At 48.5% G+C, this 26,926-nt stretch overlaps 1 protein-coding gene across 3 annotated transcripts in view; it reads left to right on the forward strand.

Moving 5' to 3' along the window:
- ABCC1 (ATP binding cassette subfamily C member 1 (ABCC1 blood group)) overlaps window positions 1-26,926 on the forward strand; it is a 132,480-nt gene that overhangs the window by 59,285 nt on the left and 46,269 nt on the right. For all 3 annotated transcript variants that reach the window (XM_082432547.1, XM_082432548.1, XM_082432549.1), the window contains exons 7-12: window positions 1,294-1,425; window positions 10,935-11,165; window positions 11,848-12,025; window positions 13,273-13,434; window positions 16,400-16,492; window positions 18,580-18,783. In XM_082432547.1, coding sequence (XP_082288673.1) covers window positions 1,294-1,425; window positions 10,935-11,165; window positions 11,848-12,025; window positions 13,273-13,434; window positions 16,400-16,492; window positions 18,580-18,783 — 1,000 coding nt within the window. The remainder of the gene's footprint in view (window positions 1-1,293; window positions 1,426-10,934; window positions 11,166-11,847; window positions 12,026-13,272; window positions 13,435-16,399; window positions 16,493-18,579; window positions 18,784-26,926) is intronic.

Consider the following 26,926-nt stretch of genomic DNA (forward strand, 5'->3'; position numbering starts at 1 on the left):
ATTTTTCCTTGTCTTTATAAACTTTTTACAAACATTGTGTTTTTTTTTTTTAATTTAATATTTGTCTTACTGAACTATTTTTCAGTTGCTGTTAAAGAACAGCGCTAGGACAGTTGGTGTAATTTCAATATGGACTGTAGGTCATGCCAGCCAGGCTCGTACTTCTGATTTTGGTCCTTGTACTCTGGTTATATCAGAGCACGTCCTTTCTCTTAGGGGGATGCACACTAATACTTAGGGGTAAAGATGCGTAGAATCTGCAACCTACTATGAAATGGTTCAGAAAAAAGAAACACTTCATTTTATTACGCTTCGCAAACACTGTGTCTTTTACAAATTGAAGGTTGGTGGCAACCCTGCGTCAAGGGAGTCTGTTGGCGCCATTTTTGAGGCAGCATTCGCTCACTTTGTGTCTCTGTGTCACATTTTGGTAATTCTCACAATCCTTCAAACTTTTTCATTATTATTATATTTATTATAGTGATCTGTGATCCATGATCTTTGATGTTATTACTAGGATTCGCTGAAGGTGCAGATGATGCTTAGCATGTTTTAGCAATAAAGTATTTTTAAGTTAAGCTCTGTATGTTGTTTTTTTTTTAGACATAATGCTATTGCACATTTAATAGATTATAGGATAGTGTAAACATAACTTTAATATGGGAAACCAAAACATTCCTGTGACTCGCTTTATTGCAATATTCACTTTGTCACGGTGGTCTGGAACCGAACCCACAATATATCTGAGCTCTGCCTGTATGTGTTTGCATATGCATGTATCTAGAGACAGAGGCAGATACAGCACACTTAAAATGTTAACAGTCGTGAACTAGGTGAAGGGTAGACAGGAATTCTTTGTAAGATTCCTGTGATTTTTCTCTGAGTTTGAAATGTTTCAAATAACAAGTTAAAATATTAGGTTTGCTTTTTATCATGAAAGTATTCAAACCAGAAAGACTAGTCTGATAAACCGCAATAAACTCATCACCTGATTTAACGATGGTTAATGCTTTGTCATATTCTCCTTAAAAAATTTTTTTTTAAGTAAATTAGAGCCATCATGCTATTCCTCCTAAATATTCTGTATGTATCTCTAAAAATGAGACTGTTTTTCCTGGGTGACCTAACAGTAAAATTAGCAATAATGATTTAATGTGCCCGCATGTCCATTATTCCTCATTGAGATATTCCTGAGTTGCGGCCGCCTTCGGTCGCATGGCTGTGGTGGCAGGGAGGGTCGTCGTCCTCCTCCTTCTGACTCTCATCACCTCCCACCTTGTGTTTCGGCCACAGGATGATGGTCCAGGGCTACCGCCAGCCCCTGGAGAGCACTGACCTCTGGTCCCTGAATAAGGAGGACACGTCAGAACAAGTTGTGCCCGTTTTGGTAAAGAACTGGAAGAAAGAATGTGCAAAGTCCAGAAAGTAAGTGCCAGGCATCCTGCCCCGGGGAAGCTGGCCACTCACTGGGGCGACCCCGTAGCTCCATCCCTCCACCTCTTACTAGCTTCATGGCCCTGGGCGGGCTGCTTCCCTCCTCCGAGCCACGGTTTGCTCATCTGCAGAATGGGGTAGAGTGTGACGTGTAGCTAAGGCAATTTTAGGAGGAAAGAAGAGAGAAAGATGTCAAGTGGGAGAACGATTTTGTTTGCCGTGACCCTTGGCGAGCGTGTACCTGGCTGTGTGACCCTGCCCTCCCCGAGTCAGTCTCATTTTCCCTGCTTCTCTCCGAGCATCTGGCATCCTGAATGTTCTCGCTGTTTTAAATGTTTTGGTTCAACACGCCATGTCAACTACTTCTTGAGGTGTTCAGCCTAAGAAGCCCCATTCGATGGTGATTTGGGCTGTACTGGATTTTTTTTTTTTCCAACAGCCTTTAATTTTTGGAGCAGTTTTAGGTTCACAGCAGTTCTGAGCAGAAGGTCAGAGGCAGGTGCACCCCTGCCCCGCTGTCAGCATCCCCCATCAGAGGGGCACATTGGTGACAACCCATGAGCCCACATTGACGCAGCATTGTCACCCCGAGTCTGTGGTTAACATCAGGGTTCACTCTCGGTGTCCAGGATTTCAGACTCTCGCCGACGAGAGCTGCATGCCAACCCCGAGCTCTGTCATCGGGTTATTTGGGGAATCAGGCCAGGGCCTCCCCAGCACATACCTTATTTCATCAAATCTAGGACGTCATCAGTTGTGCGATGCATCATTATTTTACGCACCAGTGAGAAAGAGAAACGGCTGCCGATTAAACCAGGACATGACATTGACATAAGACGCGTCCTGCGTCCACAGGAGCCAGAAGAGAAATCACGAGGGATTTGGTGGCAGGGGACGGTGTCATTACTTATGTTGTCATTACGGGGTTGGGCCTGTTGTCCACCTTGGAGAGCTGGCTGACGAGAGCCCAGCCTGGTGTGTGGCCCCGCAGAGCAGCTGGCCTCCCAGGAGAGAGGCCCAGGCTCTAGGTCTGATTCCTCACCCGTTGCAGGAGCGCCCAAGTTCCAGGTCTTCACTCAGGCCGAGGCTGTGGATGGGAATGTGGGACATCGTGCTGGCCACCAGGACATCAGCGGAGGACTTGTGACTCTGTGCCATGGCCCGTTCGGGGTGGCCACGGACAGAGGAGAAGTTGTCCCTTGGGAGGTGGATTGAGCTTGAGCCTCTGTGGTTGGGCATTGTGAGGCGATAGCTGGTGCTCTGTGCACACACAGCTCTGGCCTTGTCCCATGTCTGTGACCCAGTTGGAGGTTCTCAGGGAGAAGTGGGGTCTCTGGTTCCCTTCGGCCTGGCCTGCAGCCTCCTTCCTGATGAGAGGGCTGCGTCCTCAGCTTGAGTTACCCGAGCCTCGCTGACTGCTTGGCTCCGCCTCCTTCCCACGTTGGGTGGCAGGGGATGCCCACCGTGCTGTCCCCTGGGGCTCACCCAGTGAGCCGGTTGCTGCAGATGTTGTAGGAGGGGCTGGCAATGAGGCTTTGTGGGAAGAGGACTGGCCGTACGGCATAAAGCTCCATCACAGGCCTGGCCCTTTGTTGATTCGTTCAGCAGATGCAGTTGATGACTGCTGATATGCTGAGTGCAGTTTAGGCCCTGGGGGTTCAGAGAGTGGAACAAGATAGACAGGCTTCTTGTTTGGTGCCACTTACATTCCGTGTGGGACACAGGGAGTTGGGAGTCAAACACAGACTGTTGAGAAACTTTGAAGAGCCTTAGTGTGATGACGAGATTAAATGGGGTAATGAGGGTGAGAGTGACTGCGGGAGCTGATGCAGGTTTGGTGGTCAGGGATGGCCTCTCTGAGCAGAGGTTCGTGTCAAAGGAGGGAGTGAGCCGCGTGCAAATGTGGGGACAGGGCTTTCCGTTTCACGGAAACAGCTAGTGCAAAGGTCCTGAGGTAGCGGTGAGTGTGGCATGCTTATGGAGCAGCCAGGGGCCCCGTATGGCTTGAGTGGAGTGAGAGGTGGGGAGAATAGGAGGAGATAAAGTAGGAGAAGTGTTTGCAGGGATCTCATAGGCTATGGTACTGGCTTAGGGGTTGACCCCAAATGCGGTGAGAAGACCAGTGGGTTTTACACAGGGCAGTGGCATGCCCGGAGTTCTGTTTTATATCAGCCAGTTAGGCTGTGCTGGGGAAGGTGGTTTGTGGGGCGAGAGTAGGGGCAGATGGGTCAGTGGCTCTGTTCCCAGAGGCGTGAGCCACATCTGGCCCTGTGACCCACATGGGTGGGGAGGGGAGAGTCCTGTGTTCTGGGCTGCTGGGTGCCCCAGGGCTCCCGGGTAGCAGGTGACCGTGGCCCGGGCAGGAGGGCTGCCTTGGCTTCTTGGCCTCGGGTCTCAACCTCCCCCCCTGCCCCCAGTTCTTCTCCTCACCCCTGAGTGACTCCTCTCAGGAGTCAGGTCTGAGCTGCTTTCCCTGCTCCCCTGACCTTTGGGTTTTAAAATCCAGTGCCTCATTGGTTTTCATTAGATGATTTTGAGTTTAACAAAATGGAGTGGAAATTTCTCGACTTACGGCCTCCCATAGGTTAAGGCCATTTTGGACTGTGGTTCCTGCTGAAATGACTATATAATGGTTTGATGGCTCTGGAAAAGACTTGGGCAGTTTTTTTAAAAAGTTAAATAGTTATGATACCACCCCACCATTCTACTCCTAGGTGTACACCCAAGAGAACTGAAGACATATGTTCATAAACTTGTGCAGGGATGTTCGTAGCAGCTTTATGTGTGATGGCCAAAGCTGGAAGCAACCCAGACAACCATTAACAAGTGAAAAGATGTGCAAATCACGGTGTAGCCATGCAAGGGAACACTTCTGAGCAAAACAACAGAATGAACTCTTGGTACACTCAGCCACATGAAAATCTTTAAATAATTACGCTGAGTGAACGAAGCCAGGCAACAGTGCATACATACTAGGTGATTCCATTTATATACAATTCCAGAAAATGAAAGCAAGTCTGTAGTGACAGAAATCAGATCAGTGGTTGCCTGAGGTAGGGGGAGGTAGTGAGATGGGAGGAGAAATTACAGAGAGGAGAGCTCTTGGGGGTGACGGGCGTGTCCATTATCTTGGTTTCCCTGATGGTCTGACAGGTGTGTAAATCTGTCAGAACTCATCAAATTGTACACTTCAAATGTGTGAACTTGATTTTACATCAGTTATACTCCAATAAAGCAATGTATAAAAAAGCAGTAGTGTTTAAAGAAAGGGTGACCATTTTACTTAATTGTCTCTATTTCATAAAGGAGTGCAAACAGCAAATAACAAACAGAAACAAAGAAAACAGAATGCTCCAAAATACAGGTGTTAAGCTATGGTTCTCAGCCTTTCAGACCCATTGCCCCCTTGAGTAATAAAGATATTGTAACATCTCCTTAAATGTACTTTAAGGAAATATATAAACATAAACCCACTCATGTATCTTACTTTAAAAATCAACAAAGTGTTCTTGCTCAACTTTAACAGAAACTGAAAGGCAAAGGATTTGTAATAAAACGTCATCCGTGTATGTCTGTGGGTAAACACTCAGGCGCGCGCTAGAACAGAGAATGAAGGATTGCTGAGTGCTCCTAAGTGGAGCCTTCTCTGTGGCAGCAGCAAATCTCGACCGACCCAGTCTTGTGCTTCTGGAGACCAGAACCATCGTCACCCTCATGGACAAGGTTTTGCAAAGTGGTGATTCATGCTTGGCAAATTTCTGAACAGAACTTAATTTGCACGCTGACTGCATTTCTGAAAAGAATCGAGGTATATTTAAACTTGCAAAAAAAAAAAAAAAAAAAACACTCTGTGTATGGATTTATGCCAAAGATGAAGTTAGAGTGTAGATTTAGGTGATTTTGGGACTTCCCTGGCTGTTCAATTGTTAAGACTCTGCGCCTCCACTGCAGGGGGCGTGGGTTCGATCCCTGGTCGGGGAACTAAGATCTCACAAGCCGTCGGTGGTGGCAAAAACAAACAAATAAACAAACAAAACCCCCCATAGATTTAGGTGATTTTAGGCAGGCTCTTCACCTACATGGATGCCTGGTAGGATCTTGTTTCTTTGGGATGGTCCTGTACTCAAAGAGGGTCTGGTTTCTGGCCCAGTCATTGTGACATCAGAGGGTGAGAAACCCCCTTGACAGCCTGTTTTTGAGAAACAAAAAGCACTCTACGACAACAGCAACAAAAAGGGAAAGAATGATCTCGAGTCATTTGTATTTGTGCTGAACACAGTCAAAATCCTGCCAGGGCTATACTTTCCGTGCGGGGCTGGAGCGGTGGGAGTGGGGAGGTGGCTGCCGTGCCCATCTGTGGTTTCCAAAACTGTTATCCCGTATATTGTGAGCTCTAAGGAGAATGAAAATGTGAGTTAAGGGTGTAAAATCCGTTCTCTGCAATTGTAGGTCAAATCTGCCCTTCTGTGTTATACTGGGTATTATGGATCAAAGACAATGCTCAGAGTACATCCAGAAAATCTAGTTTTAATTGAGCTATGATCTTTATAAGTTTGAGATTTTTGCCTTTGCCTCAACATTAGAGATCTTATTTGTTTAACAAATGACAAACAAAGCCTCCAGTAGCTCCTCGTGGCCCTTTGGTTGGTTCACGCACCTCCCAGTCTGCTCTCTCAGCCCTGCTCTGGTTACTTGAGGTTCTTGGAAGGGCTGCCTCACCTCTTTTCAAAATCCCTTAGTTCCAGGCCTGGCTTATCCTGTTCCCCATGCCTAGAGCACCCTTTCCCTCCGCAAGTGGACTCGATCCCTCATCATGCAGGTCTCAGCTTTGATGTCCCCTCCTCCAGGAAGCCCCCATGATAGTCCCCCTCACATGGCTGATCCGTTTCTCTCACAGGGCTGCTCGATGGTGGGGCTCTCCCCAGGGCCCGGCCCAGAGCAGGGCATTCGTGGAGGAGAGAGCAATGGGCACCTTTGCCCATATAAAAATCTCTTGGGTGAGCAAGTTCCTTTTTCTTCCCAGCCTCCAGCTTCCCCACCCCTTCCTCTTCCCCTGTCCTGAGCAGTTTTCTTCTGACTCAGCCCTTCCCTCTCCAACATTCCTTTCTTTCCCAGCCAGACCATTCAGGTGCCCTGCTTTCTTCCTCACCGTCCAGGAGTGCCAGCTTCCCTTGGAGAGCTCTTGTTCACTGGATATTTTTTCTCTCCTGACTTGGCTGTAGCTGGTCCCTTCTACTTCTCTAGACCCCTTTCCCCCAGGCCTGAGCCTTCCTCCTCTCTGCCCTCCTGAGACCTTCTCCCTGGCCCTTTGGCCGCCCATCTCCTGGCCACAGAAAACAGCCTGGGTCACTGGCAGCCCAGGCAGGCCTAGGGCCAGGGCCCAGCTTAGGACGTGGTGCAGAAAATGAATGCGGAGGGGGGAACGACTCAGCCACTCCCTGCCCCGCTGCCCTGCCTTCTTGTCTTCCTTTCCAAGAGGGCATGTGTGTGCTGAATGAAATCATACTAAAAATCCCTGCCAGAATCCCAGCTTCAGGAAAAGTCAGTAAAGTGAGCAGGGAAAGAGCTTACGCAGTGACACTGACAACACGAAAAATAGAAATAATCCTCTGTGGTTGGTGGAATGACACCCCCCCCCCAAAAAAAAGATGTCCACATTCTGATCCCCAGAACCTGTGAATATGTTACATGGCAAAGGGACTTTGCAGATGTGATTCAGTTCAGGATTTTGAGATGGGAGACTATTCTGGGTTATTCGGGTGGGCCTGATGTCATAATCACGAGGTTCCTTATAAGGAGGAGACAGGAGGTGAGAGAGAGAAGACGCTGAGCGGCTGGCTTGGAAGGTGGAGGCAGGGGCCATGTGCCCAGGTGTATGGGCTGCTGTTTTTGTTTTTTTTTTGGCTGCTTTGGGTCTTCGTTGCCGCGCACGGGCTTTCTCTAGTTTTGGTGAGCGGGGGCTACTCTTTGTTGTGGAGCACGGGTTCCTCATTGCGGTGGCTTCTCTTGTTGTGGAGCATGGGCTCTAGGCGCACAGGCTTAAGTAGTTGCAGCATGCGGGCTCAGTAGTTGTGGCGCATGGGCTCAGTAGTTGTGGCGTGCGGGCTCAGTAGTTGTGGCTCGCGGGCTCTAGAGCGCAGGCTCAGTAGTTGTGGCGCATGGGCTTAGTTGCTCCGCGGCATGTGGGATCTTCCCCGACCAGGGACTGAACCCATGTCCCCTGCATTGGCAGACGGATTCTTAACCATTGCGCCACCAGGGAAGTCCCTGTAAGCATCTTCTAGAAGCTGGAAAAGGAGGAAACAGATTCTCCCATGGAGCCTGCAGGCCCACCTTAGATTTCTTTTTTCTTTTTTTTTTTTAATCCGTACAAATCAAGCATTTTATTTATATAGCAAGGAAGCACTCCTTTATTCTCCATTTAAATACCATACTTGAGATTTAAAATGACAGTTGGCAGTGTACTACAGGATGCTAAATAAGACTTCCTCCATATTGCTTTGGATATCTTGATATTTTGTTATGTTTTCCATCCTCCATTGGAGCAATTATTTCAGCTTCCTAGAAACATTTGAACAGTAGTTAGATGTTTGCCCAATAACCCAGTACCCTCCAGGTTTTTGAAGTGAAGAATGTTACTTGTGCAAGTCAGAATCTGATACCAGTTAAATAGTGACAGCTTTGCCAATAAACAAGAATGTGCTCTTCCATGGCTAGGAAGGGAGACTTCCACAGCTGACAGGTCCCAAAGATACATGGAGCCACCTTAGATTTCTGACCTCCACAACTATGAGATGTTAAATTTGTGTTGTTTCAAGCCATTGAGTTTGTGTTAATTTGTTGCAGCAGCCATAGGAAGTTCTACAACTTCACCCAGAGTTCAGATTTTATTCTGGATGTAGCGGGAGGCCAGCAGTGGAGTTGAGGTTGGGGTGATGCACTTTAGGAGGATCCCACTGGCTGCCGTGCAGGGACTTGGTTGTTAGGGAACGAGAGTGGAAGGAAATGGGGGGAGTGGCGAGGAGGCCCCGGCGATGGTCACTTGCATGGGTCAGAGGCTGTGGCGATGGAAAGCGTGGATGGATGACTGCACACATCCCGGGCGTGGGGTGGACACAACACGTGCCTGACTGGAGCTGGGAGCGTGGAGGGCAGGGGTTCAGGGATGATTCCCATGTGTCTGGTCCTTTCCTGGGGTGAGGAGCATCGAGGGGAAGGATACGGACTTGACAGAGCCCAGACCAGTGCCCACGGTTTGGAGTGGGGACGGAGGAGGGAGCCAAGGCAGGTTGGGAGGCTGTGGTCTCCAGGAGGGCGTTTCAGTTGGTCCAAATGGTCCGATGTGGCTTAGATGGGAGAGGCAAGAATTCCCTGTGATTAAACGATGTTCAGTGAGCTCATGCAGTGGACGATTGTGTCGGGTGGACGATGGGGATGAAGCTTGGGTGCACATTTCGGGGATGGAGCCCACGTTTGGCCTTTTGAGGATGTTGCTTTGACTGCATTTTGGGAGAGGGAAGCTGTATGTGTTGGTGCGTAACAGGTCACCCCAAAACGTAGCAGCCTTAAATAAGAATGAACATTTACTATGTCACACAGGGTCTCTGGGCCGGGGGTCTGGGATGGGTCTAGCTGGGTAGTTCTGGCTCAGGGTCTGCCGTGGCTGCAGTCCTCTGAAGGCTTGACCAGGGCCGTGGATCTGCTTCCACGTTGCACATGGTTGGTAAGACTGTGCTGGCTGTTGGCAAGGTCTCACCGTGGGGGCTTCTCCAGGAGGCTGGTGGAGTGTCCTCCTGACCCGACAGTTGGCTTTGCCCAGGGTCAGTGATCCATGAGAAGGCAAGAAAGAAGCCACAGTGTTTTCTGCAACCTAATCTTGGGAATGACACTCTCTCTCCGTCATTTCTGCAATATCCTATTACAAGTGGGAGGGGACTTCACAGGGGCATGTATGAGGGTTCCGATTTCTCAACATCCTTGCAGACCTTGTTGTTACCTGACTTTTTTTTTTTTTTTAATTTTTATTTATTTATTTATTTGTTTTATTTATGGCTGTGTTGGGTCTTCGTTTCTGTGCGTGGGCTTTCTCTAGTTGCGGCAAGTGGGGGCCACTCTTCATCGCGGTGCGCGGGCCTCCCACTACCGCGGCCTCTCTTGTTGCAGAGCACAGGCTCCAGAGGAGCAGGCTCAGTAGTTGTGGCTCACGGGCCCAGCTGCTCCGCGGCACGTGGGATCTTCCCAGACCAGGGCTCGAACCCGTGTCCCCTGCATTGGCAGGCAGACCCTCAACCACCGCGCCACCAGGGAAACCCTTATCTGACTTTTTGATGATAACCATCCTAGCGGGTGTGAAGCAGTATCTCATCCTGGTGTTGATTTGCGTTTCCCTGATGACTTAAGATGTTAAGCAACATTACATGTGCTTATGCCGTTCGCATGTCTTCTTTGCGCCTTTTATGGTTGGGTTGTCTTTTTCTTATTGAGTTGTAAGAGTTCTTTATTTGCTCTAGTTACAGGTCCCTTATCAGAGTTTTGATTTGCAAATATTTCCTCCCATTTTGTGGGTTGTCTTTTCACTTTCTTGGTGGTGTCTTTTGAAGCACAAAAGTTTTTGATTTTGATGAAGTTCAGTTTATTTTTTCTTTTGTTGCTTGTGCTTGTGGGGTCGTATTTAAGAATCCATTGCTAAATCCAAGGTCCTAAAGTTTTGCCCCCTCTGTTGCCTTCCAAGAGTTTTATAGTTTTAGCGCTATGTTAGGTCTTTCATCCATTTCGAGTTAATTTTTGTATATGGTGTGAAGTAAGGGTCCAACTCACTCTTTTGCCTGTAGCTATCTAGTTTCCCAACACCATTTGTTGAAAAAACTATTCTTTTCCCATTGAACGGCCTTGACAACCTCGTCAAAATCAATCAGGTTTATTTCTGGATTTTTAATTCTGTTGCATTGATCTCTGTATATGCTCAACCTCATGCCTGTCTTGATTATGGTTGTTTCTTGATTATGGTTGTTTCATAGTAAGTTTTGAAGTCGGGAAATGTGAATCCTCCAACTTTGCTTTTCTTTTTCAGGATTGTTTTGGCTATTTTGGATCCCTTGAGTTTCCATATGAATTTTAGGATTAGCTTCTCCATTTCTATAAAGAGCCAGCTGGGATTCTGATAGAGATTGCACTGAATCTGTAGGTCATTTTTGGGTTGGCACTTTTCTGTGCCCTTTACCTATATTAAGTCATGTATAGGTGAGGTAGGTCCTACTATTTCCCCATTGTACAGATGAGGAAACTAAGGCCTAGAGAGTTTAAGGCACTTGCCTAAAGTCACACAGCTGGCCAGGATCCTCAGTCTGTGGTCAGAATCACTGTGCTAAGCTGCTTCTCTGCAGCGACTGGTTTTCTTTGGCTAGGCCTCCCTGTTGGGGGGGGGGCCTTCTCCGGCCTTCTGGCCGGTGGGCTGAGTGCCTGGCAGACCCCACAACTGCTCCTTGCTCCTCGTGTTCCAGACAGCCGGTGAAGATCGTGTACTCCTCCCAGGATCCCGCCAAGCCGAAAGGGAGTTCCAAGGTGGATGTGAACGAGGAGGCTGAGGCTTTGATTGTCAAGTCCCCCCAGAAGGATTGGAACCCGTCCCTGTTCAAGGTGTTATACAAGACCTTTGGGCCCTACTTCCTCATGAGCTTCTTGTTCAAGGCTGTGCACGACCTGATGATGTTTACCGGCCCAGAGATCTTAAAGTAAGGCCTCCTCCCTCTCAGCCGGGCAGCTCTTCACGTCCTTGACCTTCCACTTGCAACACCCTTCACCTTCCTTTAGGGTCACGTGGCATGCTCCCGAGGGCACAGGGCCAGGCCTGTACATCCTTACCTGCTTTGCCTGATGCTTTGCTCTAATACAACCATCTTAATTAAGGCCACGTTGGTTGCAAGTAACAGAAACCTTACCAGGCTCCCCTGAAGCCAAAAGGGGGAAGATAGAGGATTATCTTGGGAAACCAAAAGCAGGGAAATGTCAGATTGCATGAAAGCTGCAACCTAAACCCAGAAAGGAGGTCACATCTCTGTTTACCTCCCTCCTTCCCTGCTTCTGTCTGTCTCTTTGGTGCCACATGTTCGTTCTCTTTCCCTCCCTCCCTCCCTCCGCCCCTTGTGCTCTCTACTTGGTCACTTTTGGGTGATGAGGCAGAGCAATCAATGCGAGAAGCCCGGGGCTGCGCGCCCTGCCGTGATTACTACCCCCCACCCCCCGCCGGCATGGGCATCGCCACGTGGGTTGGGCTTCCCATCCATAAAACTGGCGTTGAGAGTGCCTGCCTTGCCTGGCTCAGGAGAAGGTCACCCGCGGAAACCAGAGGACTTGTCCCCACGCGCACGCATTTCGCGGTCTCTCACGTGGGGCTCTGTCCCTGCTGCCCCACAGGTTGCTCATCAGCTTCGTGAACGACAGGAAGGCCCCAGACTGGCAGGGCTACTTCTACACGGCGCTGCTGTTCGTCAGCGCCTGCCTGCAGACCCTCGTGCTGCACCAGTACTTCCACATCTGCTTCGTCAGCGGCATGCGGATCAAGACCGCCGTCATCGGGGCTGTGTACCGGAAGGTGGGCCCACGGCTCCCGCTGCCGCCGCGGAACCCCTGGGGGCGTGGCCGGGTCACCTCTCAGGCCCAGCTTCTAGAGCAGTGGCATGATGGTGGCCTGAGTGGCCGTGGGCGGCAGGGAGTGACCGTCAGGCCTGAGAGCTTAGCAAAGCTGATCCCAAGGGCAAGCCTGTGGCATGTCGGGGAGCCCCGGGGTCAGCTGAGGGTAATTGGATTTCTTAGATGGCACTTGATTTGGGGAGATCCAGGTTTGAATCCTTGCTCTGCGGCTAATAGTCTGTGTGTGAACATGTTCTAACTCTCCATTTGAACGGAGCAGATGGTATGTTCCTTGGGTGATAGATACTCAGCAGGTGTCTGGGCACGGACAGCCTTAAAGGACCTGGATTACCTCCTCGGTCCCTTCATTTCTTAGCCTTTGGGCCACGTGGGTTAAGAAGAGACTATTCAGCAGGTAGTCGGGAAAGATGGACTTGATCGTTGGCTCTCAGCCCTGTCTGCAAGTTAGACTCACCCGGAGAGCTTCAGAAACTTCCAGGGACCAGGCTGCAAGCCAACCAACTCAGTCATGATCTCTGAGGGTGGGACCCAGGCATCCGTACTTCTAAAACTCCCCAGGTGACAGCGTGAAACCATCGAGAGCCAGGATGAATTTGTCCCTCCAGGGGATGTTTGGCGATGTCCGGAGACATTTTTGATTGTCATAGCTGGGGGTGGGGGCATCTAGTGGGTGGAGGCCAGGGATGCTGCCGAACATCCTAAAATGCACAGGACAGGCCCTCAGAGAATTAGCCTCAAATGTCAGTAATGGCAAGGATGAGAAACCCTGGCTGAGACCTTGGTCCTTCAGGCTGATCTGGGGGCCAGCAGCGTCAGCATCTCCCGGGGGCGTGTTAGAAATGCAGAGTCCCTCTTCCAGTCCTGCGAAATCAGAAGCTGCACCGTAACAGACTCCCTGGGGGTGCGTACACACGCAAGTGTGTGAAGCCCTGGTTTAGGCGACCTCTGAGGTCCCTTCCATACTGAAGAGCTCAGGATGGGGAGGCAGTGAGTGCTGTCGATAAGAGAGTGGGCTTTGTGATGAGACACATGGGCTGGGAAGGCAGATAAGCCGCCAGGAGAGGAGAAAAGAGCAGTGAGTGGCCTCTCGACTGTTGAGCTGTCTCCTTCCTCCACGTGGGCCTGGAGGGGAGGGCGCTGGGCTGTCGCCTGCCACACTCACCCTCTTTCCCTCTCCTTTGTCTCCAGGCCCTGGTGATCACCAATTCAGCCAGAAAATCGTCCACCGTCGGGGAGATCGTCAACCTCATGTCTGTGGACGCCCAGAGGTTCATGGACCTGGCCACGTACATTAACATGATCTGGTCAGCCCCTCTGCAAGTCATCCTTGCCCTCTACCTCCTGTGGCTGGTGTGTGTTTGATGTCATTCCCGTGGCGCGTGGGGAGGGGCCTCCATGTGTGGGCATTGGGGGCGAGCGAGTGGGTGTCAGTGATAAGAACCTCTGTAGCTCACTGGCATTTCTTGCTGTCATTCACGTTTTATTTCCCAGCCTGTCAGCCAGTTCCTGGATATTTTATTCCTTTCTTCAGTTGTTGGGTTATGTTCTCTAGGGTGGCATGGTATTCATTTGCATTTGTCTCTTCTTGACAGTGTATGTAGTTAACAACCCTATAACATACACATTGTATTTCTCCCTCTGTATCCTCCCAAATGCTAACCAAACTCATTTATACACAAGTCCCAAATTATGTTGGTTAAGAGTCTCTTGGTTGCAGGAGATAGAAATGCATCTTAGAATAATATAAGCAAATAAAGGGAATTTTATGGGTGCATGTAAATGAAAAGTCCAGGGTTTGGCTTCAGGTAGGGATGGATCCAGGAGTTCAAGCAGTGCTGTAAGAATTCAGTCTCATACTCTCATCATTTCTTAGCCCTGTGTTTCTCTGAGTTGACTTCATTCTCAATGGGATTTCTTCAAATGGCTTCCATAGTGTTGGGCTTATATCATCTTCACAGACAGTGGTGCCAGAGAAAAGAGATTCCTTTTTGCATTCCTCTTTGTCTCACCCGGGTCCCAGGGGGCACTCTGATTGGCTTGGCACAGTCCTATTCACATCCCTGAACCAATCACTGTGAAATAGGCAGAGTTCTGATGGGCCACCCTGGGTCACATGCTCTCGCTCAGTGTGGAAGGGGTGGAGGTGTGATTGACAGCCCTTCCACATGGGGAAGGGCAGTTCCCAAAATATAAGATGACAAGCAAAGATGCTTATAGCCTAATATGTGCCTTATTCTGTTCTACCTTTGGGCCTTTGCACATGTCTTTCCTTCCACCATGAATTCCCTTTCCTCTTTCCTCCCTACTGATGGAATCCCACCCAAACTTCAAGGCTGTGACAAAATGCAACTTCCACTGATTCTTTTTCCCTCTCAGTTAGGTGGACTTCTTCCATCTAACAGATGTCTTGGGGCATCTACTTCCCCAGAAAGTGCTGCCATAAAACACTTCTTTTAGAATTGCCTTCAGGGTTGGTCTGTGATCTACTACAAAATTGCTTTATTTTAGATGAGAGTTGCTGAATGTGTTACTGATATCTGGGGCCGGATAATTCTTCGTTGTTGAGGGCTGTCCTGTGCATTGTAGGATGTTTAGCCGCATCCCTGGCCTCTCTCCATTAGATCTCAATAACACACCACCTCCCCTCCCCCACACTCCCACCATCCCTTGTGACAGTCTCCAGATGTTGCCAGATGTCCCCTGGGGGAATAGTCCTCCCTGGTTAGGAACCGCTGCTTTAGGCCAAAACCAGGATTTCTCTATTTGACAATCAAGAACACGACATAAGATAATGGGGGACAGCGTGGCTCTGAAATCAGGCTGCCTGGGTTCAGATCCTGCCTCTTCCAGACCTTATTACTTAATGTCTCTAAGCCTTGGTGTTCTCATCTGTAAACTGGTGATAATAAGGGAACCTCATCATAGTGATGTTGGGATAATTGAACAAATTAGCACACGTAGTGTTCCCTGAACAGTAACATGGTACAGCGACGTGCTTGGTATCTTTTAGTTACTATGATTTGCTCTCAGAATTGATTCCCAGTGCTTTAGATTGTTGGTAGAAATCACCTTCATGCTTAGAGGTGGATTAATCTTCACTGGGCAGAGATCCATCACAGAAACAAGCGGTAGCAGCATTTTTTTGGTAACTAGGACTGGAGACCCCGAGGGTGACTCCTTGGAAGGGACTAACACGCTTACCCTGTAGTTCCGTCCGTCTGTCTCAGCTAAGCAAGTGTGCACTGGACGGACTTCGTAAGCTGTCTCTTTTTATTTGTGTAACTTGGAAGTTGAAAAATGTTGATCTGTATCTTGTCTCAATCATGACCACTTAACCTTTCTGAGATGCAGTTTCCTTATCTGCAAATGGGATAACAGAACAGTCTACAGGCTCTTATCTACAAGTCCCCAAATCAAAGAGCTCTGAAAATTGCAAGTTTTTCTTATTTGGTGGCAAGACTTGACTTGAACTGATATGTGATTTATAATTTTGATTATCCCTCTCATGGGAATATTCCTATTTTGCTACTGAAAAAAATCATTGCATTTGCTTCTGGAGCACTGTGCCAGGGCCCTGTGGAGGTGTGATATACAGGCATATCTACCTGTGTCAGGGGTCCCCGAGACCCCACCAGGTTCATGATTTGCTAGGAGGACTCATAGCTATCATTTATTACAGCAAGATTAGCAAAGTTCGGAGGGAACCAAGGACAAGCTTCCAAGAGTCCTCTCCCCCTGGAGTCACACAGGATGCACTTAATTCCCCAGCAGTGAGTTGTGACAATTGTGACAGCACATGTGAAATGTTACCAGCCAGGGAAACTTGGGAGAGACCCTGTGCCCGGGGTTTTTATTGGGGGCTGGTCACACCGGCAGCCTCTGCCTGGCACAGACCAAACTTCCAGACTCCCAGAGGGAAAAGGGGTTAATCAGCAGAAACCATATTGTTCATGCAAACAGTTTATGCGCAGTGAGTCACTCTTATCAGTTCTGAGAATGGTGGGAACTCTCCCAAAATCCAAGCACCCAGGCGCCAACCAAGGACCTTTGAACAAGATAAGCCGTCAGGTGGGCCACGTTCACTGTTTTCTGCTCCACATCCTGTTACCTTTCTGAAATCCTTAAGTTCTCATTTGCAAAACTCAACCTGGTCCCAAGGGTTTCGGATAAAAGATTGTGGCCTTGAACGTTCTTACAGGGTTTGTGGGACCCCAAGGGATGCTCCCGGATAAATCTGAAAAGTAATGCGGCTACACGGGGTGGCTCAGCCCGTGGAAGCCCCGTGCTAAGGCCTTTGTTCTTGTTCCTTCCATAGAACCTGGGCCCCTCCGTTCTGGCTGGAGTGGCTGTGATGATCTTCATGGTTCCCCTCAATGCAGTGATGGCCATGAAGACCAAGACCTACCAGGTAGGGGGTGTGTCCGCACAGGGCTCCAAGCTGCACCCCTGCCTAAGGCCTTTCCACCTGGGTGTTAGTTGAGTTCCTTCTGCACAGGCCTTGGGGGTCTCAGCCTTGTCTGCCTGTGGGAATCCCCTGGGGAGCTTTAACAAATGCTGATGCCTAGGCCCAATTCCGGGGATTCTGATTCATCTAATGTGAGTGAGGCCTGGGCATTGGGAGTTTTTAAAGCTTCCCAGGTTATTACATTGGGTCGCTGAGGTTGAGAGCTCCCGAAATAGTTAGACCTCGTGGGCCAGTGACTGAAGTCCCATCTGTGAGCCTCCAAGAGATTCCTTATTTCCTATAGGTGTATTCCTTTCTGTGTGTGTGCATATTCAAGAGCTGAGTAAAAATCACCCCTTGCTTTTCTCCCCATTTCCTTATGCTGGTTGCAGGGTTAAACTCTTAATTTTCAGAGATACTTCGTATTTTTAAAGTTTTTAAATACTCAAGTAACAGAGTGAATGCCTTTTCATTATAAAAGAAAGTTCAAATAATACAAAAGTATATAGATTAAAAGGACATGTCCCCTTCCCTGTCCTTTTTTTTTTTTTTTTTAATTTATTTATTTAAATTTATTTTTGGCTGTGTTGGGTCTTCGTTGCTGCGCGCAGGCTTTCTCTAGTTGCGGCGAGCGGGGGCTACTCTTCCTTGCAGTGCGCGGGCTTCTCATTGCGGTGGCCTCTCTCGTTGTGGAGCACGGGCTGTAGGCGCACAGGCTTCAGTAGTTGCGGCACGCGGGCTCAGTAGTTGTGGCTCGCGGGCTCTAGAGCGCAGGCTCAGTAGTTATGGCGCACGGGCTTAGTTGCTCCGTGGCATGTGGGATCTTCCCGGACCAGGGCTTGAACCCGTATCCCCTGCATTGGCAGGCGGATTCTTAACCACTGCGCCACCAGGGAAGCCCCTCTTCCCTGTCCTCTTAACCACGGTGAACACATTGAAGCAAATCCTTCTAGAACTTTTTATGTGTTTATATAGAGATCGGACTAACTATATAGTTAGGCTTGGTGTGTATATGTGTGTGTGTGTCATGGTGTTATCACTGTATATATTTTAACACAAACGGGCCCGTTTGGCAGAGTGATTTTATCGTCCGACGCCATGCCTGGGGGATCTTTCTGCAGCATGCCATGTGGTCTGACTTCATTGTCTTGAACTCGCGCCTGATGGTCCATAACAGAGACAGGCCAGAGTTCATTCCTCTGCTCCCCCACTGATGGCTATTTATGATGTGCCTGTGGAATTTCAAATGAGAGAGCTTGGCCGCGCTGGTGATGCCGAAGGAGAGAAGAGTTCCAGGACGTGGGACTGTTGGAATGAGGTTTGGGGAGGAGGGAGGAGAGGTGTGGGAGGGGCATGGGGCTGTGTCGCCTCTTAGCCTCTTCCCTGAACGGCCCACCTCTGAAACGGCTTCAGTCTCTGGCTTTGACCTCATGTTGCTTAAACTGTCCTCTTCTGTGACCCAGGAATGACATAGCACTTAATGATAGGGTTCTCGTGAGCAGGACTAAATGCACTTGAAAAGCTTAGAAAAGTGCCCGGCGTGAGGAAAATGCCAGGTGGCCTTAAAAATGCTTAACAACTGTGCAGCATGGCCACCCAAATGGTCAGAACCAGTGCTGGCTGGTACAGAAACACTTCAGTATTTTAACAACCATGCACTGCCTGAAAAGCAGTAAAGAAAATAAGAAAATGGAAGAAAAAAAAATATCATCTCTCGGTTTACATCAGAGTAGGGGATGTGCCGCTTCCTGCCTGGATACCTGAAAGGTTTTTCTTGCCTCTCTTCCTCCCTTCTGAATTTAAGAGGTTTCTCTGATGTCAAATTTAATGTGATTCGAAGCAGTTTTTTTCCCTTGAAAAAAGAATCCTCTGGAGTGCTCTCAGGGTCAAGAGTTAGGGTTCATAGGAATTGCAGGCCGGCTTTCCCACCCTTAGGACGGCCCATTTTTAATGGATGGGGTTGTTGAGTGTTGGTCTGATGCCAGGGCCAGAAGTGAGCAGCCAGCCCCCAGGTGTGGTTTGGAGACAATTGACTGCTCCTCTCTTCGAAGGTGGCCCACATGAAGAGCAAAGACAATCGGATTAAGCTGATGAATGAAATTCTCAATGGGATCAAAGTGCTAAAGCTTTACGCCTGGGAGCTGGCATTCAAAGACAAGGTACTGGCCATCAGGCAGGAGGAGCTGAAGGTGCTGAAGAAATCTGCCTACCTGGCCGCCGTGGGGACCTTCACCTGGGTCTGCACACCTTTCCTGGTGAGTGAAGCCAAGTTTATCCTGGCCCACATTGTTTGATGTTTTATTGTGTTGTCATGCCTAAATATTTTTCAGAAGTCACTGTTTCAGCAAGTCAGCAAGACCTTCTCCAACCACTCCTTTTTAATAGTGCCACTCCCACCTTTTGTTTTATTCACAGCATTTACAGCTTCCAGCCCAGGGATACTCAAAGTAGCTAGTTCAGGAACTGTTTGTTACAGGTTCACGATAAGATGAGAAGTTTGTGGTGGAATGTAAACCTCTGTTGTCTGCTTCCTTCATTGAGAAAGTCTTTTTTTTTTTTCTTTTAATTAATTAATTTATTTTATTTTTGGCTGCATTGGGTCTTTGTTGCTGCACGCAGGCTTTCTCTAGTTGCGGTGAGCGGGGGCTACTCTTCGTTGTGGTGCGTGGGCTTCTCATTGCGGTGGCTTCTCTTGTTGTGGAGCACAGGCTCTAGGCGCGCGGGCTTCAGTAGTTGTGGCGCGCAGGCTCAGTAGCTGTGGCGCACAGGCTTAGTTGCTCTGCGGCATGCGGGATCTTCCCGGACCAGGACTTGAACCCATGTTCCCTGCGTTGGCAGGTGGATTCTTAACCACTGCGCCACCAGGGAAGTCCCGAGAAAGTCTTGCTAAGAAAAAAAAATGTCAGCTGAACTACATGTGTGCTTGGTGCCATAGTTGAGCTACGTTATGGTATCAGCTCCTTATCTACTGTCATCTGGTCACAAACCGCAGATTGGCAGTGACCTGTGGACCACACTTCAAGTGGCAATGCCAAACATACTCTGAAAGTCACTTATTATTTCATGAATTGTCTGCCTCTCTCCACTAGAATGTCAGCTCCAGGAGGGCAGGGATTTCTTCTGTTCACTGCTGTATCCTGGTGCCTAAAATGGTGCATAATAGGTGCTCAACAAATATTTGTCATTCACTGAAAAAAAATTCAAACTGTACAGAAAGTTATGAAATGAAAAGTATATTGTCCTCCCTTCCATCTGTCCCTTTCCTCCAAAGTGACAGTTTTGTATGTCTTTTTAGGAAAAAAAATTATACATGTAGATATTTTTTAAATATTTGTAATATATTCAAATGGACTCATACTTACGTGGTGTTCTAGACCTTTGGACTTGATATGTAACCTCTCAGTTCATGCATTTAGATCTCCTTCGTCTGTTTTAATGATGTATGCTTGTTCAGAGCATGGATGTGCTGTAGTTGACTTAACCCATCTCTCGTTGCTGGCCTTTTAGGCTGGTCCCTCTTCTTTGCGGTTATGACCCACACTGCCCTGAATGTTCCCATACGCATATCTTGGGGTACTGTAATGGGTCTGTCCCTAGCTGGCCAACTTTGAAAAGTTTAAAGACAATAGTGTGAGTTAACTATTTTCCAAAGCTGGCCCCAAACCAGGAGACAGTATGGACTGTGGAAACCCTTTAAGCTCAATTGACAGTTGAGCATGGTTATGGAGGACTTCAGATCATGCCCCCCATGTTTATTTTTTCTCTCTGTCTTTGTATTATTAACTATGTCATTCTTTTTTAAAAATGTTGTGCTAATAAGTATTACTTAGCCACGTTGGCAAATATATATTCTTATGGGAAGTTCCTATGACTAAAACCACACATTTTCATAACTTAGAAACAGAATTTTCTGTTAGGCTGCCATCGGCTTCATCACAGTGGAGTTGCAGGTGGAATGTTGAAGGAAACTCCTGCCTTTTCAGTGTTTGTCAAAGTGTATCCATTCTGACGCTGGATTTTGTTAGGCTCAGCTTAATGTCTCCCGGAGTCTTAACCCGCACACAAGGCAGTGTGGTGAAAATCAGTGATGCTCAAACTTGGGTGGGCCTCCCAGTCACCTGGAGGGCTTGTTACAATGCAGCTCACTGGGCCCCACTCAGAGTTTCAGATCCAGTCGGTCTAGGTGGGCCCTGAGTGTTTGCATTTCTAACACGTTCCCAGGTGCTGCAGATGCTCTTGGTTTGGGATCCACGCTTTGTCCTCAGCAGTGGGGCCCATGGACCAGCAGCACCGGCATCGCGGGGTTGCTTATTAGAAATGCAGATTCTCAGGCCTCACCCCACACCAGGCTAAGACAGACCTGAGTATTAGCAATCTCCCCCTGGGTGATTTGTATGCACATTAAAGTTTGAGAAACGCTGGGAAAAAGGAGGAGTAAGCAAACATTTTCTGTATAGGACCAGCCAGTGAATATTTTGGGTGTTCTGAGCCGTGCGATCTCTGTTGCAACTGCTCCTTTCTGCCGGTGTAGTGCAGGAGCGGCTGTGGATAACACGGAATGAATGGGTGTGGCCGTGTTCCTGTAAAAATTACTTTATAGACACTGAAATCTGAATTTTATACACTCTTCGTGTGTCATGAAATATTTTGATTTCTTTTGATCCTTTAAAAATATAAAATCCATCCTAAGCTCATGGGCCCAGACACAGATGGGTAGACCACAGGCCATAGTTGGCTGAGCCCCGGCTTAGAGGAATGGAATGTTTTGCTGAGAGTCAGGACTCCTGCTGAAATCTCCTGCCAGCTCACGGTGTGACCTGCAGCGGTCATTTCACCTCCCTGCCTCTGGGTTTTTGAGCGTGAAAGATGAAGGGGTTAGGCCCCAGGGATGTGACATTCGGGCCCTGCCCTCCCCCGCCCCCATACCACAGCAGACACCCCCGGTCTGTCATGGTGCTCTCTCCCACTGAGTTATGTTCGAGCAACCCTCCAGGTGACCGCTGCCGATTGACTGGAGTTGGCCCAAGCAGCGACGTCTCTTAGCTGTTCTGAGATTCTGTGTTCCCTAAGATCCCCTCCAGCTCAAACACACCAGCATTCCAGGCTGGAAGGGTCTGCTGTCTCATTCTTTTCATACTCCAGTCTCTCCAGCTTTCCCCAGGTCCTTAGCGACTCTCTTGGTTTTTTCCAAAAGTAAAAATATAAGACTGGATGGTATAGAGGGTGTTCGTTCTATTTTTTTTAAACTGTTAAATAGTCTCTATGTATTAAATACAACTGCTAAATAGTCCTTATTGTATATGTGATACATTTTAATTTAAAAACAGAAAGTAATGCATTCGCATGGTAAAAATAGTTAAAGCTGTTCCAAAGAGGGTCTGCAGCTGAGTTTCTCAACCCCAGCGCTGCTGACATTTGGGACCCAGTAATTCATTGTGTCTTTGTTGTGGGTGCTGTCCTGTGCATTGTAGGATGCTTAGCCACATCCCTGGCCTCTACCCACTAGACCCCAAATGGTACCTCTCCCCCCCACCTCCCCAATTATGACAGTCAATTTTTGATTGTCTCCAAACATTGCCAAATGTCCCCCAGTTGAGAACCACCAGTCTGCAGTGAAAGGCACTGCTCTTTCCCTCCACAGACCCCCATCACCTAGCTTCCTTCTCCATACCGGTTTCTTTTGTGTATTTCCAGAGAGAGCCTGCATGTATACCAGCATAACATTGACTATATGCAATAAATGGAATCAAACTTAAACATCTCTTTTATTTACTTTACTTTTATGCAAGTGATAGCAAATCACACAGAAATTCAAGGCATCTGGATTGCATTTTTTTAAAATAGGAAAAGATCTGCAGTCAGAAGGGTCAAGCACTAAGGTTTAGTCGGTGGGTCGTGTTACACTTAGGACGAAGGGGACCTTTCCCCCTGTCCCCCATAACCCTTTGCTCTGTACAACAGATCCTCTGACAAAACCTGCAGTTTCCAGCTTGTCACCCACACTGCTAACCCTTCAAATATCATCTCCTGCCCTGGCTTCCGTTAGGAGGCCACAGCAAGAGATGCTTAAGAGTGGGACTGGCTTTTCTTGACCTTGAATTTGCCATTAAGTTTTTGGGTGATGATGGGCTTCCAGAGACGGTGTTGGTTCAGCTGTTTGGCATGAAACAGATGAGCCCAGGGGTCAGTTGGGGACCTTGGCCCTGACTGAGACACTGAAGCCTCTGACTACATTAGGATAAAATATGTGGCCTTCGGTTCCCTTGGAAGGTGTTTGCATGTGCTTTCCACTGGTGAATTCCTGCACTTCAAGGATGATGTGGTGTTTACCGACTGGTAGGTGTGATGGAAGACAGAGGCCTGGGGAGGTCAGGCAGGAATGGGGATGCCATGTGGCAGGATTGATGGGACTGTTTTTCTGGAATACAGAGCCTGGCATTTATCATGTCCTCATGTCCACCTAGTGCACTTTCCTAAAATAGCATCCCTGTCAGTATTTAGCATTTGCTCTCTTGGAAGATTTGTGAGCTTCTTGCCTTCTCTGTGCCTTGTATGTCCGTCCCTTCTTTAGAATAATTATCATTCCATACGCTAATTACCTGTTGTGCAGTTCTCTGCTGACCAGAACATACATGGACCTTGTCTTTTTTTGCTTGTATCCCTAGAACATAGAGGACTTGGCAAATGGTACCCACTCACTAGGTGTATGTAGAGGAATGACTGACTAAATGAATGGACAGAAGATTTGAATAAACTGTATTAGTCAGGAACTATCTTGCTGGGGTTTTGGGTGTGACTGGACCTAGGTGCTCCAGCGATAATGTTGGGTATAATTCCTCCTCTGTCTCGCAGCTCTGCTTTCTCCATGGTGGTTTCTTTGTCAGATGGGAACTCGCCATGTGATTACAGTTGATTCTGTCATCTCAGTAACCACAGTAACCAAGGAGAGAGCTCCCCTTTTCCCATTAGTTCCTGCAAAGCTGTGGGGTTGAGTCTCATTGGTTGCGGTTGGCTGCATGCTTGTCCCTGAATCACTGGGGCCAGGGAGCAGGGATGCTTGGATTGGCCAGGCCTGGGTCATGTGGCTTCTTTGGAGATTGGGGTCGGGTCCGGTGTGGGCAGTTCATCTATGGCTGAAGCTCATGGACTGAGGTTGGGGGAGGTTCAGCTCCCCAAAGGAAAACTGACGTGTTGTCACCAGCAACAAGAGTGGATGCCGACCAGGCAGAAGGAACAGATGTCCTCATGAAGAGATGGCAGATTATTAGGGGTTGGGCTGGGGAAGTTGGTTCCGTCATTTGCCCCATTTCTCAGCATGGGGGGAGGCTCTTTTAGCACTCAGAGGGGGGCGGTAGTTCTTCCTTGTTTGCGAAGGATTTTTCGCACCCTGGACCCTCACCCTTTAAGGCTGTAGCAAACCCCAGCTCCCCAGCCGCCTCCACACACTTGCAGACACTCGTGCTAGAGAGACCCTGGTGCATATCTGTTCCCCACTAGACCGTGCGTCTCAGGATCTCCAAGGCTGCCTCACACAGTGACTGGCACACAGTAGGTGCCCAGTTAATAACTGATGGATGAATGAGTGACCTCTGCTTCCTGGAGAAGTGGATGATGTGGGTCTGACGGGGGCCACGCGATGTTTCTCCCTCTTAATGCGCTTCCTGTGCTGCCAGCAGCCACCCCATCAGTTGGGCCAGTGGAGCTGGGATATTCTGGTGGTGAGATGCCTGAGGCCTGATTTTCTCTGTTGCTGAAGAGACACCCTTGAGTGTGTGCTTTCTCACCCTTGGGCAAATCCATCCACCTGCCTACCCATCCATCTACCTACCTCTCCATCCATCTGTCTACCCACCCATCCATCCACCCACCCACAGACATTTCCTGGGTATCTGCCATGATCCAGGTGCTGTCCTAGGCACTGATGATAGAGCAGTGAATACTAAAGACAAAAACCTGCACGCTCATGGGGTGTTCATTCATTCTAACTGGGAGAGACAGATAGTACACACCAGGCATGATAAATATATAGTATGCTAAACTGTCATAAGTGCTATGGGAAAAAAAGGTTCTGGTTAGAGTGATAGGGAGGGCTTGCAGTTTTTAAATAGGATGATCACGGGACTTCCCTGGCGGTCCAGTGGTTAAGACTCCATGCTTCCACTGCAGGGGGCACGGGTTCGATCCCTGGTCGGGGAACTAGGATCCCCCATGCTGCACAGCGCAGCCAAAAAAACAAACAAACAAACAAACAACAACAAAAAAAGGGATGATCAGAGCCTTCACTGAGAAGATGATACTTGAGTCTTAACCTAATGGAGGTCAGGGGCCTGACCAGGGAGAGGGAAGAGTGAGAGGCCCTGAGGCAGGACTGTGCTGCCCCAAAAAGGAATAATCGTGGAGGCAAGCGGGGCTGGAACAGAGGGAAGGAGGTGGGAGAGTGGTAGGAGAGGAGGGCACAAGAGTTCAGAAAAGGGACGTTTATGAATCAGGTGGCCCCTGGAGCCTGAGTCAAGACTTTGGCTTCTATACTGAGTAAAATAGACTGATTTTGGAGAGATTTTTTTTTTTAATTTATTATTTTTATTGACATATAATTCACCACTTTTATGTGTACAGTTCAGTGGTGTTTAGTATATTCACAAGGTTGGGCAACCATCTCCACTGTCTAATTCCAGAGCACTTTCATCACCCCAGAAGGAAGCTTGTACTTACTGGCAGTCACTCCCATCCCCCCTGTTCCCCCCCATCCCCGGGCACCCACTAATCTACCTTCTGTCTCTGTAGATTTGCCTGTTCTGGATATTTCATTTAAATGGAATCATATAACACGTGTGGCCTCTGTGTCTGTCTCCTTTCACTTAGCATCATGTTTTCAGGGTTCATCCATGTCGTAGTGGGCGTCAGCACTTCATTCCTTTTTATGGCTGAATACTGTTCCTCTGCGTGGATGTGTTTAGAGAGTTTTGAGTGAGGAGAATCTCTGGCTAAGAGGCAAGTGCGTCATCACTACCTGGAGGAGGGGACCTGTGTGTGCAGCCATCCCAGGGATCGGGTGTCAGTGGCTTTTTGAGCATCTAACCTCCCTCTTGGCCAAGGATCCTGGAAAATTTCTATGTCTTCCCTCAGGGTCACCTCGCTCATTAATGTCAGAACCAGGACAGGAACCAGCTCTGCTTTCCAATGCCTTGTTCTTGGGACCCAGTTAATAGACTCTTTGGAAAAATAGTCCAAGGAGTTTGGACCAAGTCCTGAAACAAGAAATAAAACAGCCACTATCTACTGCATTTTACTGTGCCCCAGGTACAGGGCTAAGCACTCTGCAGAAGTGCCTGATTCCTTGCTGCCAGAAGCCCTGCGAACACGTATCATGACCCCCATTTTATAGATGGAAAAACAGAGGCTCCTTTGGAGAGCTGAGGTGACATCACAGCTCAGGGTCACACAGCTGATAAACAGGCAGAGCTTATGGATTTAATTTTTAAGATGTAGGACCTTTTAATAGGTAACAAAGAAATGAGGCAGCTGAGACCCTGAAAATACCCTGGACCGCATCCACACCAGAATCTTGGCCACTCCGCAATCTCCTGATAGCCGGACATCTGCCCTGAGCTCAAGAATGAGGTCCCGGGCAATTTGTTTCCCCTAGGGAAAGCCTTTAATGGCTCTTGGCGCCTGGGACTAGCATGGGGTAGAGACTTTTGCCCATCTGCCAGGGTGCACGGTTTTCCAGATTGCTTTGGTGGTGTATACCAGGTGATCTCAGGGGGGATGTTATTAGCCTCCTCCGGCAACACCTGGCGCTGCTCGGGGGCCAACAGGTGGGCGGGGCATGGAGATCAACCTGTTGATCTTTTCCCTCCTAAGCCACGCAGCCCAGCCTTGGATTATTCAGGGGTCCTTCCTTTTTCCTGGCGAGGGAGGTGAGGTGCTGCTGTCTCAAACAACCGAACCCAAATTCCAATTGCCTGGGAATTGAAATCCCAGGCCCCACTGCAAGGCGTAAGGCAGGTCTGACTTTGTGGGGAAGGGAGTAGCCTTTGGGGGACCCTTGGCTGTTTGTTTTCCTTTTTTTTTCCTTTTTTCTTTTTCTTTCTTTTTTTTTTTTTTTGAAAACCTATGTCCCTTTCCTGGGGGTATAAAACCCTATACTCTGAGCTGGAAGGAGCTTTCAACAGTAGCACGAATCCTCCACATCCATTTCACTGATGAGATGTCGGAGGTACGGGGAGAGGAGGTGACTTACGTGAGGTCTTGGTGCTCCGATGTGCCTGGGGTCATTCTAGGCCCTGAGGATACAGCCGTGTACAAAAGTCCTTGCCTTTGTGGAGTTTGCATTTCACACTGCAGGAGACAGACAATAAATACCTATAATCTTACAATGTAAGGTAGTGATAGGTG

This window comes from Balaenoptera physalus (assembly GCF_965194825.1).
Source record: "Balaenoptera physalus genome assembly, chromosome: 16".
Lineage (NCBI taxonomy): Eukaryota > Metazoa > Chordata > Mammalia > Artiodactyla > Balaenopteridae > Balaenoptera > Balaenoptera physalus.